The sequence below is a fragment of the Plutella xylostella genome, chromosome 8 (assembly GCF_932276165.1).
Source record: "Plutella xylostella chromosome 8, ilPluXylo3.1, whole genome shotgun sequence".
NCBI classification, from domain to species: domain Eukaryota; kingdom Metazoa; phylum Arthropoda; class Insecta; order Lepidoptera; family Plutellidae; genus Plutella; species Plutella xylostella.
The window spans coordinates 1537330-1551240 of NC_063988.1; the positions used below are offsets into that span (position 1 = coordinate 1537330).

A 13911-nucleotide genomic window follows, 5' to 3' on the forward strand; every position below is an offset into this window, starting at 1 on the left:
GGAACTTTTAGGCATATTATGATGAAGTTTATGCAGGTTTTGGAAACAAATATGATGCTGTCTATACTTCTAAGGTCTATACTTTATAATGTGACGGCATCAATAGCAGTGTTAATGTAACGATTTACATATAAAACACTATAACACATTTCATAATTATATGCCCAAAAAACCTCATTTGCTCATAAGTGATAAACCATAGATGATAGTAAATAGTTTTTTAACCATCACCAAATCTTTTTTTTACAATTACATAAAGATATTATCGGTATTAGTTTAAGCTAAATCTACAAGCGTTATAGTCCATTGATTGTTGGCCATACCTTGTCATTGTTTTATAGAAGTTAAAATAGTAATATCTTTATGAAACTGTTAAACCATATTCAAAGTACAAATATGAAGAAAAATAAATAAATTAGTAAAAAACTACATGAAACGAGGATACACAATGAGAGAATGCATCAAAAACTACAAAATCAGTCTTCATTCGACAAGAAGCAGTAGCAACAAGCAAAAACAAAACTGTTACATCGCAACCAATAAAGTAAATATGGTACAAAATGTTCATTCATATTTATAAGATTTTCTTAGTGTCAAACAAAGTTGACTTGTAGAAATTGTTGCCAATTAATAACAAACATATCATGAATATTTATGTGATTTCATCTTTTCATGAAACCATTGGGATAGTCATCCCATCCGTAGCATTTAGTCAAATGCTACATGGATAGTAAACTAGAGAATTCGAATTTGGACATTTATGTAAAATTACCGTTGTTGATGAGTGCGAAATATCTAGATGTGGTTTTGGTGGACGACCACGTCTTTCATTCATATTCATAAAAGAGGATGGGCAAAAATATATGGGAGCTGGGACCACCCTCCAATAGCAGTAAGACTAACGTGGTTGGATAGGTCTTGTCAATAGGAATAACTTTTGCTTTGACAGCTTTGTTGTCACAGTTGCTAGTTGTCCGTTCAGAGATATATGACTTATAAGTTCCGATACTCGTCAGTTCATCTTACTGCTATTGGAGGCTGGACCATCCTCCAATAGCAGTAAGACTAACGTCGTTGGACAGGTCTTGTCAATAGGAATAACTTTTGGTTTGACAGCTTTGTTGTCACAGTTGTCCGTTCAGAGATATATGACTTATATAAGTTCCGATACTCGTCAGTTCATCTTACTGCTATTGGAGGCTGGACCACCCTCCAATAGCAGTAAGACTAACGTCGTTGGATAGGTCTTGTCAATAGGAATAACTTTTGCTTTGACAGCTTTGTTGTCACAGTTGTCCGTTCAGAGATATATGACTTATAAGTTCCGATACTCGTCAGTTCATCTTACTGCTATTGGAGGCTGGACCACCCTCCAATAGCGGTAAGACTAACGTCGTTGGACAGGTCTTGTCAATAGGAATAACTTTTGCTTTGACAGCTTTGTTGTCACAGTTGTCCGTTCAGAGATATATGACTTATATAAGTTCCGATACTCGTCAGTTCATCTTACTGCTATTAGAGGCTGGACCACCAGTGCTATTATTTTTCTTCCCAAGAAAATATTGAATTAACCCCCTATCGGAACTTATATGCCATATATCTCTGAACGGACGACTGTGACAACAAAGCTGTCAAAGCAAAAGTTATTCCTATTGACAAGACCTATCCAACGACGTTAGTCTTACTGCTATTGGAGGGTGGTCCAGCTTCCAATAGCACTAAGATGAACTGACGAGTATCGGAACTTATAAGTCATATATCTCTGAACGGACAACTGTGACAACAAAGCTGTCATAGCAAAAGTTATTCCTATTGACAAGATCTATCCAACGATGTTAGTCTTAATGCTATTGGAGGGTGGTCCCAATCTGCCCATTGTCATTTGTATAATCCGACCAGACGGCCATGAGCGTAAAATAATGCAGGTACAGTTACAGCGTCGACCACGAGTGTAAAATATGTCGGTATAGTTTTAGCCGACGGCGACGAGTGTAAAACATGAAGCTGTAGTTTTACGCATTACCTGTTGTTTCTTCTGCGAGTGTTTGCTCTTGGCGGGGTCCTGCTCGGCGTTGTTGGCCGCCTCCAGCCGCCGCCGCTGCTCGTTCTCCATGTCCGCTTGCTGAATTACATAAATACGGTGTGTGAGTTTTATTAATATAAGCTAAAATGTAGTACATACATAATTATTTTATATAAGTTAGAAGATAAATATGGGTTTTTAATACGAGTAAGCAGTCGTTGGAAAAAGGGTATGGCTATCCGAAAGGAAGTAGTGATTCGGGAGGCCATTTTGAACAACTTTTCTTCTATAGTTTTGAAAATTTGCGTTTGTTTTATTGAGTCTGTAGAAACTTACCCCCTTATTCATAAAAAAGTTACTGAACGGATTAACTATTGAACTGTTCTGTCCCTCTCTGACAGAGAACAATTTGTTCTTTGACAGAGAGTGACAAAACAGTTCAATAGCTAATCCGTCCAGTAACTTTTTTATGAATAAGGGGGTTAGTTCACGTGTTTTTAGTTACTATAAAAAACGTTTATTTTTTAAAATCAGGTAAATCTTAAGGTTAGAGAATAGAATAGAATAGAATATTCTTTATTTGTACACACACACATAAAAGAAACTTACATAACTTAAATACTATAAACTATGTACAAAAATGGCGGTCTTATCGCTTAAAGCGATTTTTTCAAGACAACCTTATTAAGGTTAGTTTACCTTGAAGGCCCTGGTGAATCTCACCAACAGTGAGAAGAAGGCGTTGGCGTCGGCCCCGCGCGGCGCCTCCTCGCCGAAGTACTCCACGCAGGACGCGAACGAGTCCTGACGAATAAAAAGATTTTGTTACAATAGAATCTTTTTTTTAAATAAGTGAAAAACCGCAAATGTCCGCACTGCGTCAGATAGTAACAGTAACTATAGGGTATGTAAATAGAAAACAAACAGGAAACAATTAGTTTCCATGGAATTAAATTTACAGCAACAGCACATAAGTATTAAATTTTAATTAAAATGTCTGCAATATCCATGCAGTATCCAATCCACACACTTTGCGTATCAATACACACAAGACCCCAACGCACAGGTTCGTCAATACTAAACGCTCTCTGTCACCAAGAGTGGACAGCCGGAGTTGAGAGTAGCACCATCCTCTATAGCTATCTTCTTCCTTTGTATCTCTCTCTCTCTCTCTCTCTCACCTGCGCGTGCTTGGTCTCGGTGCGCAGGCGGCGCAGCTTGTCCTGTGCGTTGTGCGTGAAGTCCCGCAGCACCACTCTCTCTCTCTCTCTCTCTCTCTCTCTCTCTCTCTCTCTCTCTCTCTCACCTGCGCGTGCTTGGTCTCGGTGCGCAGGCGGCGCAGCTTGTCCTGTGCGTTGTGCGTGAAGTCCCGCAGCACCACGCTGTGGCCGCGCAGTTCGGCCTCGCGCCGCACCGCCTCCATCCCGCGTTCTAGTTCTGACACGTCGCACACCACGTTCTCTAGGGACACTGGGGAGAGAAGATTACAGTTTTTTTTGTGAAATGAAAAAATTCCGGGAAAAGTGAGGTGGCAGATCTTGGCAGAGGCCTATGAGCCTGTTGGCTGATGGTGGTGATATTTTCCATTTGATGATATTTTAAATGACGATGATGAGAAGTTAGAAGTCAAAACAATATAGGTAATAACAGATTTCAATACGAGTGTTTCTACTCAATTGATACTAGTAGATGCCACATAACACAAAAAATATATAAAATCTAAATTATAAACCAAGGAATATATCTTTAACACCAGATTTGATTTTACCGATAAAATATTATTTCCATATACTACATCATTACCAACATGCATGTCCAATTTAGATAGTAGGTAAATGACAACTAATAACACGTTAACAAAAGTATTACCTTGAGCAGCCTTATCAATATAAAGCAGTTCAGCGTCAAAGTTGATCAACTCGGGAAAGTTCTGCCGAATCGTCCCCACGATATAATGCAGTAGCGACACCCTCTTGTCCGTCGACTTCGTATCCATGAGTGTATCCAACGACTGTAATTTGAACCCGTAGGCCGGCCCGCGCTTACTACTATTCATGTAGTTGCCAAAAGCCAGAATTATCTCTAGAACATTCCTTAACTTTTGCGATGATTTAACAGACGACGACCCGGATATAATCGCGTGGATTTGCGGCGTAATCAAGTGGATATTATCGAAGAAATTGCCCATGTAACTCATTATGGATAGCTTCGCCGATATTCTTTCCACTTTGGTGAGTTGTAGGAGGAATTTATCTTCCTCTGTGAGTTGGTTGATGGGTTTCTTCTCCGCCACGTATTCCTTGTAAGCCTTTTGTTCTGCTTCAGTGGGCACCATGCGTTGCAGGATCTCGACGCTCTCTAGCGGCAACTGTTTGAGGTCGAGGTTGTTGACGGCCGCGATCACTTTCTCGACGGGCGTGTCCAGTTTTCTTCTTGAGATTGCTGTAACAAGAATAAATAATTTAAATGACTATACGCCAAAATTACAACTTCATATTTTACACTCACAACCATGTTATTTTAATAGTAATAATTATATGCACCTATGTATATTTATTATTTGCATCCATCCCCCGATACGTACCGTATCCAATACGTCACTCGAGGACGCTCCTTTCATGCACCCCTATTCACTAACACTACACACCTATATTCCTAAGCCTCGTATGAATCATGGAGTATTTATGGAAAAGGTAAAACGAAGATAGTTAGTTACCTATATTCCTAAGCCTGGTATGGTCCAATAGCGACGAGGTATCGTGTTTCCGGAACCGCTTGGAGGGGTAGCTCGCGAGGGGGTCGGGGGCCGGGGCGGGGGCGCCTCCGATACGTCACTCGACGCTCCTTACATGCATCCCTATTCACTAACATATTCCTAAGCCTCGTATGGATCATGGAGTATTTATGGACCAAGTAAAACGTGTCCCGAATACTCGTATGTGCGTTTTTCTTCCCGTCCACGACAGTCACTACCAGTCCTTACCTATATTCCTAAGCCTGGTGTGGTCCAACAGCGACGTGGTATCATGTTTCCGGAACCGCTTGGAGGGGTAGCTCGCGATGGGGTCGGGGGCCGGGGCGAATTCGCCATCTATACGTCACTATACACGCTCTTTTAATGCACTAACACTATACACATATATTCTGTAACCTCGTATGCTTCTGGATCGTGCAGTATTTATGGACCAGGTAAAACATAACTCAAGTAGGCTTTTTTCTTGCCTTTTACATAGCCCACCTATATTCCTAAGCCTGGTATGATCCAACAGCGACGTGGTATCGTGTTTCCGGAACCGCTTGGAGGGGTAGCTGGCGAGGGGGTCGGGGGCGGGGGCGGGGGCTCCCCCGATGCGGAAGGTCTCCTCGAACTCGGCGAAGTTGATGCGCGCGCGCGGCCGCTCCTCGTCGAGCTCGTTGAATATTGTGCCGCGGACCTGGGAAGGGTTATTGTTATTATTTAGAGGACTATAGTTTAAAAAATTAAGTCAAACGAGTATTGAAATTGTTCTACTGCGTCGCTATTGGTCCTAACAATGACGCATCTCACACTGTCAATATCGGAAGTATTGGAGAGTTTGTATAAAAATAGTCTATAAGATTATCAACAAAGCCATTAAAATCTGCAAGATGACGAGGCGTTGGGCTGGTTCTATCTACAGAACAAGTAATTATTGTTGGGGTAATCAGTTTCTAGAGTGCTGACCACGAAAAAGCAGAAGTATAGCGTCTCCTACGCTACTCCAGTCAGCGGGACCGAAGATCATAGACAGGTAGCCAAGGATAGAGCGTTGTTGCGTTATTTGTAAGAGGCATATGACCAATTTAATTGTCTAAGAAACGTAGACAATTAAATTGGTCATATGCCTCTTACAAATAACGCAACAGTCTTATTATAATGATAAAACTAACCTGAGTAGGCTTCAGGGCTATCCAATTAAGCGTCGGCAGTTTATACTTCGTGTCCACCTTCCTCTTTATCGTCATCGCGTCGGTGTGCATAGGGGGCATCATGAGTCCGGGGGCGGGCGGTGCTGGGGGCGCTAACGGAGGAGGCGGGGGCGCTAACGGCGGCGGCGGGGGTGCTAACGGAGGGGGCGCGGGGGGCGGGGTGGGTTTAGCTGGCGGAGTAGGGGCGGGTTTGTGGTCGCCGTTGGGAAGGCTGTTTGTGTGGTGGGTGGAGGTTTTTGTAGGGGTGGCTGGTCCGTTGGTGGTTGTGGTGCCGTTGGTGGTTCCGTTTCCGTTGCAGATGGAGGATATTGCTCCCACTGAAACAGAACATGGGGTTACAATTAGAAACAGTATGAAATTGTGATACTGTATAGTCCACCTCCGTGAACACATACAGGTATTCCCGCGGCCTTTAATTGCTTTCAAAGTTGCATGCCATGCAAGTTTAGTAACTGCCCGAAAGTTATTCAAGGGAGATATTGATTTTGACGCTGAAAGCCGGGGTCAGAGCGTCGTCGTGGCACTCCATAGACCACTGTATCTATTAGAATAACTGACTGTTAATAAAGAAGTACACATATGTATATACTCACTGGAGGCGCCTCGTGGCAGCGACTTGGTGAGCGTCTCCAGCTCCTGCACCTTGGACTCCAGCATGGACTGCCGGTTGCGCGAGTCTTGTTGGGCCCTCCGTAGGGTTGATACCTGCAATTATTGCATAGCATTGTCGTTTATGAATACAAATATGTACGGGTTGTTGCAAAATCTACATCATGAATCTATCAGCATCAATCGCAGTGGGTCAACGCGATTCGGAATTTGGAAAGAGAATTTAAACCTACCAGATATGCACATTCAAAATATAGACTTCGACGCTAGTCCACCTTCCATAGCTGAAATATTAGCTGCGGTAAAGAAGCTCAAGAGTCACAAGGCACCAGGACTCGATAATATTTCAGCGGAAATGCTCAAAGCCGATCCGCTTGCAACAGTAGGCATCCTGAAACCAGTCCTCGAAAAGATTTGGGAGACAGAGAAGATACCCGAGGAGTGGAAGAAGGGGGCAATCGTTAAACTCCCAAAGAAGGGTGACCTAAGTGACTGCAGAAACTGGCGAGGGATCACATTACTGCCTATAGTGTCCAAGATACTGAATGCCATCATCCTCTACAGAATCCAAAACCGGGTAGATGAACATCTTAGGAGTGAACAGGCAGGATTCCGCAGGGGAAGAAATTGCCCGGACCAAATCAACACACTCCGCATAATTCTGGAAGCATCAACAGAGTGGCAAAAGGCCCTTTTCCTGACATTTGTGGATTTTGAGAAGGCCTTTGATAGGGTACACCAGTCAGCGATATGGGATACGCTGAAATATTTTCACGTTCCGAATAAAATGCGAAACCTTATTAAAGAAGCCTACAATGGCTACACTTGCCAAGTAATCCACGAAGGGAAGCTGAGCGAACCAATAAGACCCAATATTGGCGTCAAGCAGGGCTGCATGTTATCCCCACTACTCTTCATCATGATTACCGAAGTAATTTTGGATATGATGGAGCAGAATGGCAAAGGAGGTTTGGATTGGTCCGATGGAACATCTCTGGAGTATCTCGCTTTTGCGGACGATCTTTGTCTTTTCTCCGAAAATAGCGCTGATATGCAAAGGAAACTCAATGACCTCGTCCATTTGGGTAACCGAGTGGGCATGCATGTCAACAGAGAAAAGACAAAGTCAATGCGAGTAATGACTGCGGACCGTACTCCATTTAAAATCAACGGCCAATCAATTGAAGATGTTGACACCTTCACCTACCTGGGAAGCAAAATCACACCAAATGGTGGAACTGACGAGGATATCGGCAACCGCATCAACAAAGCCCGTGGAGCTTTTGCCATGTTAAGCCCAGTGTGGAGGTCTTCCGCATTCCGTCTCCAAACCAAGATCCGCCTGTTCAACGCGTGCGTAAAGACCGTTCTCCTCTACGGTTGCGAAACTTGGAAGAAAACGGTTCAAACCACGAACAAGCTACAGGTTTTCGTAAACAGATGCTTACGCAGTATCCTAGGGATCCGTTGGTTTGACTTTGTCTCCAACGAGGAACTTTGGCGCAGAACACATCAAAAACCTGTAGCAGAAACCGTAAAAGAACGCAAATGGAGATGGATAGGACACGTTCTAAGGCGTACTGAAGACGTCCCAAAGGAAGCGCTGACATGGCACCCCGAGGGCGGTAAACGAAGACTCGGCAGACCGCGAGAGACATGGCAGCGCTCTGTGAAAAAGGAAATGGGCCAGGCGGGGATGTCTTGGGCGGATGTCTCTGAGCTGGCCCAAGATCGTAAAGAATGGCGGCGCTTCACTTCGGCCCTTTGCTCCCCAGCGGAGATTGGGAATAAGTAAGTAAGTAAGATATGCACATAACTTGGACACGTGATTTTTTTACTTTGGTTGTTTTTCATGAATTTCCAAATGTCGTAGAATCAAAATAGTTCAAGAAGTTGAAAAAGCTCAGCTCTTGAAAAATTTAGCAGAGGTTAATCACCGCATTTCAGCTTATTATAATTATAATTATACCACTTTAGCAACACCCTTTATAATTTATACAGCTCACCTCCTCCACGACCTGTCTCCTCGCCTCGGCGAGCTGGTCGCGCTCGTGCTTCACCTGCGCCAGCTCCGACTCGAGAGTGGCTAGTTTCGCGATGGCCTCGCGCTCTATAGCCGCCAGCCGCTCGTGCGCCTGCAAAGAAATATAGGTAATGGTAGATAAAGTATTATGCAGAATAATTCCCAGTCTACGAGTACATACATATCAATATTATTTATATTGACGGTCGAATGGTGTAGCGGTTTGTGGCCCTGACTGCTATGGCGAAGGTCCCGGGTTCGATTCCCGGCTGGGGCAGATATTTGTTTAAAGACAGATATTTGTAATCGGGTCTTGGTATTGATATTTATCTTTAATATGTATCTATCGTCTTATTTGTGTAGATATATCAGCTGTCCGATACCCATTTTACAGACTCTGCCTAGTTTTAGGTCGGGTGGCCGTATGTGAAATGTCCACACATATTAAGTCTCTCTCTCTCTCAGCCTTCTGTAGTCCACTGTTGGACATAGGCCTCCTAACGATCGCCACCCCAAACGGTCACCCGCCATCTGCATCCAGCGGCTTCCCGCTACCTTCCGCAGATCATCAGACCAACGGGTTGGGGGGCGACCGACACGCCGTTTGCCGACACGGGGTCTCCACTCCAGAACCTTTGTACTCCAGCGGTCGTCGGCTCTGCGGGCTACGTGGCCAGCCCATTGCCACTTCAGCGTGCTAATCCTTTTGGCTATGTCGGTAACTTTAGTTCTCCTGCGGATTTCTTCATTACGAATCCTATCTCGCAGGGACACGCCTAACATAGCCCTTTCCATAGCACGCTGACATATTAAGTATTATTTATTATTATTATACATGTACATCCGATACAATCTATTCAGTCAGCGATGAAGCTATTCTGTATGGCTAATTATTTCACTACGGTGGCAAATCCTAGACGCACTCTAGTGCTTTGTGTTTGAACTATATTGCTACAACATACATGTCCGAGCTCGTCCTCCAGTTCGTTGACCTTCTCGAGCGCGGCGGTCTTGGTCTCGCTGTCCTCCATCAGCGCCGCCACGTCGAACACGTTGTCCAGGTACGCGGATATCTGCACCTGTAAGTGCGGAAAACTTGTGTTAAAATTACTTCTTTACAAGGAATATGGTCACAATGGTTCCATTCGAAAGAGCCAGGTGCTGTAAATTACTACCCTATTACCCTACAGAGAATAGAATAGAAAAGAAGGGCGCTCTTCGCGACAGTCAATCACCGGAATCGGTCATGCTCTATTTTCATACGAGCGGACTCAGGCCACTCGAGCACTTTTCTTTTTCTTCGCTCCAGGTACTCGTCCAGGCGGAGCGACGTGAACTACTGACCTGCAGGTCGTCGCTCTCGCACAGGCGCAGGCGCGTCAGGTACTCGTCCAGGCGGAGCGACGTGAACTACTGACCTGCAGGTCGTCGCTCTCGCACAGGCGCAGGCGCGTCAGGTACTCGTCCAGGCGGAGCGACGTGAACTACTGACCTGCAGGTCGTCGCTCTCGCACAGGCGCAGGCGCGTCAGGTACTCGTCCAGGCGGAGCGACGTGAACTCGTGCTGCAGGTGCACGCGGAAGTTCATGTCCTCGACGGAGTGCACGATGATGTTCACGAACTGCATGCACGCCACCTGCGGATGGAAAATGTACTAATCATCTGTTCAAGAATCATATACATAGGTGGACTACTAAGATATAACTACAAGAGTAACACAGGTTTAGGAAGCGCTTGCGGTGCAAAATGCAGCAGAGCGCTCGACGCGTCACTATGTGATTGGTCATTATAAACTCATGGACGAATGGCACGCTGCTCTACTATGTTATTGCTGCCCTTGTGCCAGTCATCTAATTTACTGATAAGTACTTAAATATGCTTCCAAAATCTCTTATAGCCAGCAAGACACCAGATAGATTAAAGATATACACTGACGGGCAAAGAAACCGTTCCATTTACAAAATGCAGACACCAAATGGATCCAATTTGTTTAAACATTTCTTAGGAAATTTGGACAAAATATTTATGTTTTTAGTTGGTAATATTCTGATGCGCCGTTAAATGTATTTAAATATTGCAGCAGGCGTCATTAATTTAATTTTTTTTCTGTTTAGAAGTAATTTGAAATTTTTTTCAATGAAACATTTTCATTGCCCGTGAGTATACGTATAAAATGTACAAAGGACACTTAAAAAAAAACAATTTTCTTACTCACCATAAACTCAATATGGAAATTATCGTAGTTCATGAAATGCTCCATCAGCGTGTGAAACCTCCTCGGCTCCCCGACCACCTCCTTGAAGTTATCGAACGCAGACAGGATGATCTGATGGCCTCCCTTCACGAGGCATATCGCTGCTAATAGCTCCAGGACTAGGGCTTTTGTCCTCTGCGAATGGTGGACCAGCGAGAGAGCGATGCTGTTGATGGCTTCTCGGTGTTGGATCACCATGTTGAAGCCGTACTGTGAAGAGGAATAGATATAGATTAGTGAGGGTTGTGGAGATTGGTTTGGATTGGGTTGAGTGTAATATGTGCTGTTTGAAATCTAAATCTAATCATATTATTTGCCGCAATGAGAAGGTTTGTTATGACTTTACTTGTTGTTGTGATGAAATAGGAATGTCAGTATATGGTATGCAATAACAAACATTCTTAGGATGTCCGCTTCGAATAACGTCAAACCTTGTTGCGATACCATGTTATTCAAAATACGATCACTATGTACAAGTACAACTATGCATTTTAGAGGCGAAAAAAGTGTGCTGGAGGAAATCTTTATCTCTGCTTTGATAGACAGATACATATATGCATCAGCAGCTTCTTCGCACCCAACTAACCTTGTTATTCATAATAACGCGCATGCCCATAATGCACACATAAACATCGAAATACGAATAGGTACTGTTTAAAAAATGTAGAGGCAAAATATTATGTGTTTTAAGATGGCGCCCTGACGAAACCTATCTTAGCCTTCCCCTTTTATCGACAGACATTCATCAACAGCCTCTTCACTATCAAAACTAACCTTATTATTCATAATAGCGCGCATGCACATAATGCAAACATGAATATCGTCCGTCGACGCTCCCATATTCAGTCTGGCGGCGTGTCGACTCCACCGGCGCGCGACGCCGCCGCCGCGCCGCCGCCGCCGCTCGCCGTGTCGCTGTCGATTCATCAGGAGCCTCTTCACCATGATAACTAACCTTATTATTCATAATAGCGCGCATGCACATAATGCACACATGAATATCATCGGTCGACGCGCCCATATTCAACCTCGCAGCGTGTCGACTCCGCCGCCGCGCGACGCCGCCGCCGCCGCCGCCCTCGCTCGCCGTGTCGCTGTCGGTCGCTCGAGGTCGCCGCATCCAGGTGGCGTTGAGGGACGCGTGGCCGTTGTCGGTGGGCGCGCTGCAGTCCGACATTGTGGTGTTGGCTGGTGGAGGGAGAACAGGGGTTTAAGCTTTCGTATGCTCATAAGGGTTATGCCAGAAGAGGCTCAGAAGAGTCAGAAGTGACACGCAAAAAAAGATCGCGACGAATTGAGAACCTCCTTTTTTGAAGACGGTTAAAAAGGGCATCAGTTTTCTGCTAGACACTGGAAATTGCGAACCGTATCAGTTTATGAAGCTGCTAGAATAAACCGCCCAACAATACTTCTTAATGATAACTCCACTGCATTGAGTCAGTAGCATAAGCAACAATATGGGGCTACGCCGGCTACGATACCTTGGTTCATGTTCTCTTATGAATGAAGATTTATGAATCTCATGTAATCTGGACAAGCAACAATACCCCTTATTTGTATTACATCAGTCTGCATTACCTTGGTTGATGCCCTCGCTGGACTGGCTCCGCGCCAGCGCTATCCGCTGCTCGTGGCGCATCATGCTCAGGCGGAAGCTCAGGTAGTCGATCAGCACGTCCAGACCCTGGTTCTGCTCGTTCAGGAACTCTCGGACCCATCTGGAAAAACGGACAAGTATTTTATAAGTTTGACGGATGTATATGTTGTATTTGTTAGACTTCGTATCTCAAAAACGGATGAGCTGATTCGAAAGAGAAGCCTCGCACCGAATAGGTGTTATAATAAATACCTATTTACAATGGAACATAAAAGAGTAGAGAATAATCGAGGGCGTTGCAATCTAAGAAAGTGGCCACACTATTATAGTATAGAAAACGGACAAAAGTATCACGATACTTTAGCAGAAAAAATCAAAACGAGAAATGTTTCAAATATTTACTAATTATAAAATGCGACTTTTTGGGGAGGTTTATGTTAAGAGAAGAAATTAGTAGGGGAGAGGGGGGCAGTCTTGAATGAATTTCATTAAATCAAATCAACTGTAACTTTTATTTCATTGTGTATTTCATAATGTTTTTTTGCACTGAAACATGTGTTGGTTATCCCATTATGTAATTACTATAGGAGAAAAGTGATAGTATCACACATCGATATTTTATTACAGTTTTTTCTTGCTCAGGAAAAAGTTCAAATGTGCCCCGGCAATTCTTCTAAAACTGTGTTTACCGATTTTCCTGCAACAAATTATTTAATTGGTCAGAAAAGCAGTGACTTGCAAATTATTATGTCTGGAGAATTTATACCGACTCTTACACTGAGTTGCAGAAAGGATCTTTAAGTTAATGTCGGCATTAAATGTATTGTTGCCTTGCTTTGACAGTATACGGACAGAAAGAGACAGACATAGATTTAATGTCCACATTAGCTTAAAGTCCCTTGCTGCAACTCGGCATTACATATTCTTACACATATTTTTACAATAGGTACTCTACACGGAGAGACCGACACACATAGACACCTACAGCTGTAAAACTTATCGATACCCTTTTTGAGTCGGGGGTTAGTAAAAAAGTATCTAGACCTGATGTTTTGACAACATTAGCATCCAGACCCTGATGTCATGTAACGTTTGACACTAGTATTTTCTAACCTCTATAAGAATAACAAATACACATTGAAAGGCATTCTATTACATCAAAATAGTACTTTTTTACAAGAAATATAAGCAATGTATGTTAATGGTTAGAAATTAAATACCTACTCACCAGTATAAAACGCTGCTCTTTCATAAACATCGTATATATTGACTAATACTTCTCCAGCCTCATTCTCCGCCAAACATCGTAGGTAAAAAAAAAAAAAAAAAAAAAAAAAACACGCACTCACGCCTTGTACTAATGTACTCCCTTGCGGGGTAGGCAGAGGTGCATTGATGCACCCACTTTTCGCCAGAGTGTTATGTTAGTCCCAATGTAATAGGGGGCGGGCCTATTG

At 43.7% G+C, this 13911-nt stretch overlaps 1 protein-coding gene across 2 annotated transcripts in view; it reads right to left on the reverse strand.

Annotated features, from left to right (window-relative positions):
* The window catches only part of LOC105385986 (formin-like protein), a 70626-nt gene that overhangs the window by 3683 nt on the left and 53032 nt on the right, over window positions 1-13911 (reverse strand). For both annotated transcript variants that reach the window (XM_048622812.1, XM_048622813.1), the window contains exons 4-16: window positions 12436-12575; window positions 11813-12045; window positions 10819-11067; window positions 10096-10239; window positions 9566-9682; window positions 8587-8715; window positions 6565-6676; window positions 5933-6288; window positions 5262-5457; window positions 3893-4465; window positions 3330-3493; window positions 2723-2827; window positions 2024-2122 (exon numbers count right to left, since the gene is read on the reverse strand). In XM_048622812.1, the coding sequence (XP_048478769.1) occupies window positions 2024-2122; window positions 2723-2827; window positions 3330-3493; window positions 3893-4465; window positions 5262-5457; window positions 5933-6288; window positions 6565-6676; window positions 8587-8715; window positions 9566-9682; window positions 10096-10239; window positions 10819-11067; window positions 11813-12045; window positions 12436-12575 (2617 nt within the window). The remainder of the gene's footprint in view (window positions 1-2023; window positions 2123-2722; window positions 2828-3329; window positions 3494-3892; window positions 4466-5261; window positions 5458-5932; window positions 6289-6564; window positions 6677-8586; window positions 8716-9565; window positions 9683-10095; window positions 10240-10818; window positions 11068-11812; window positions 12046-12435; window positions 12576-13911) is intronic.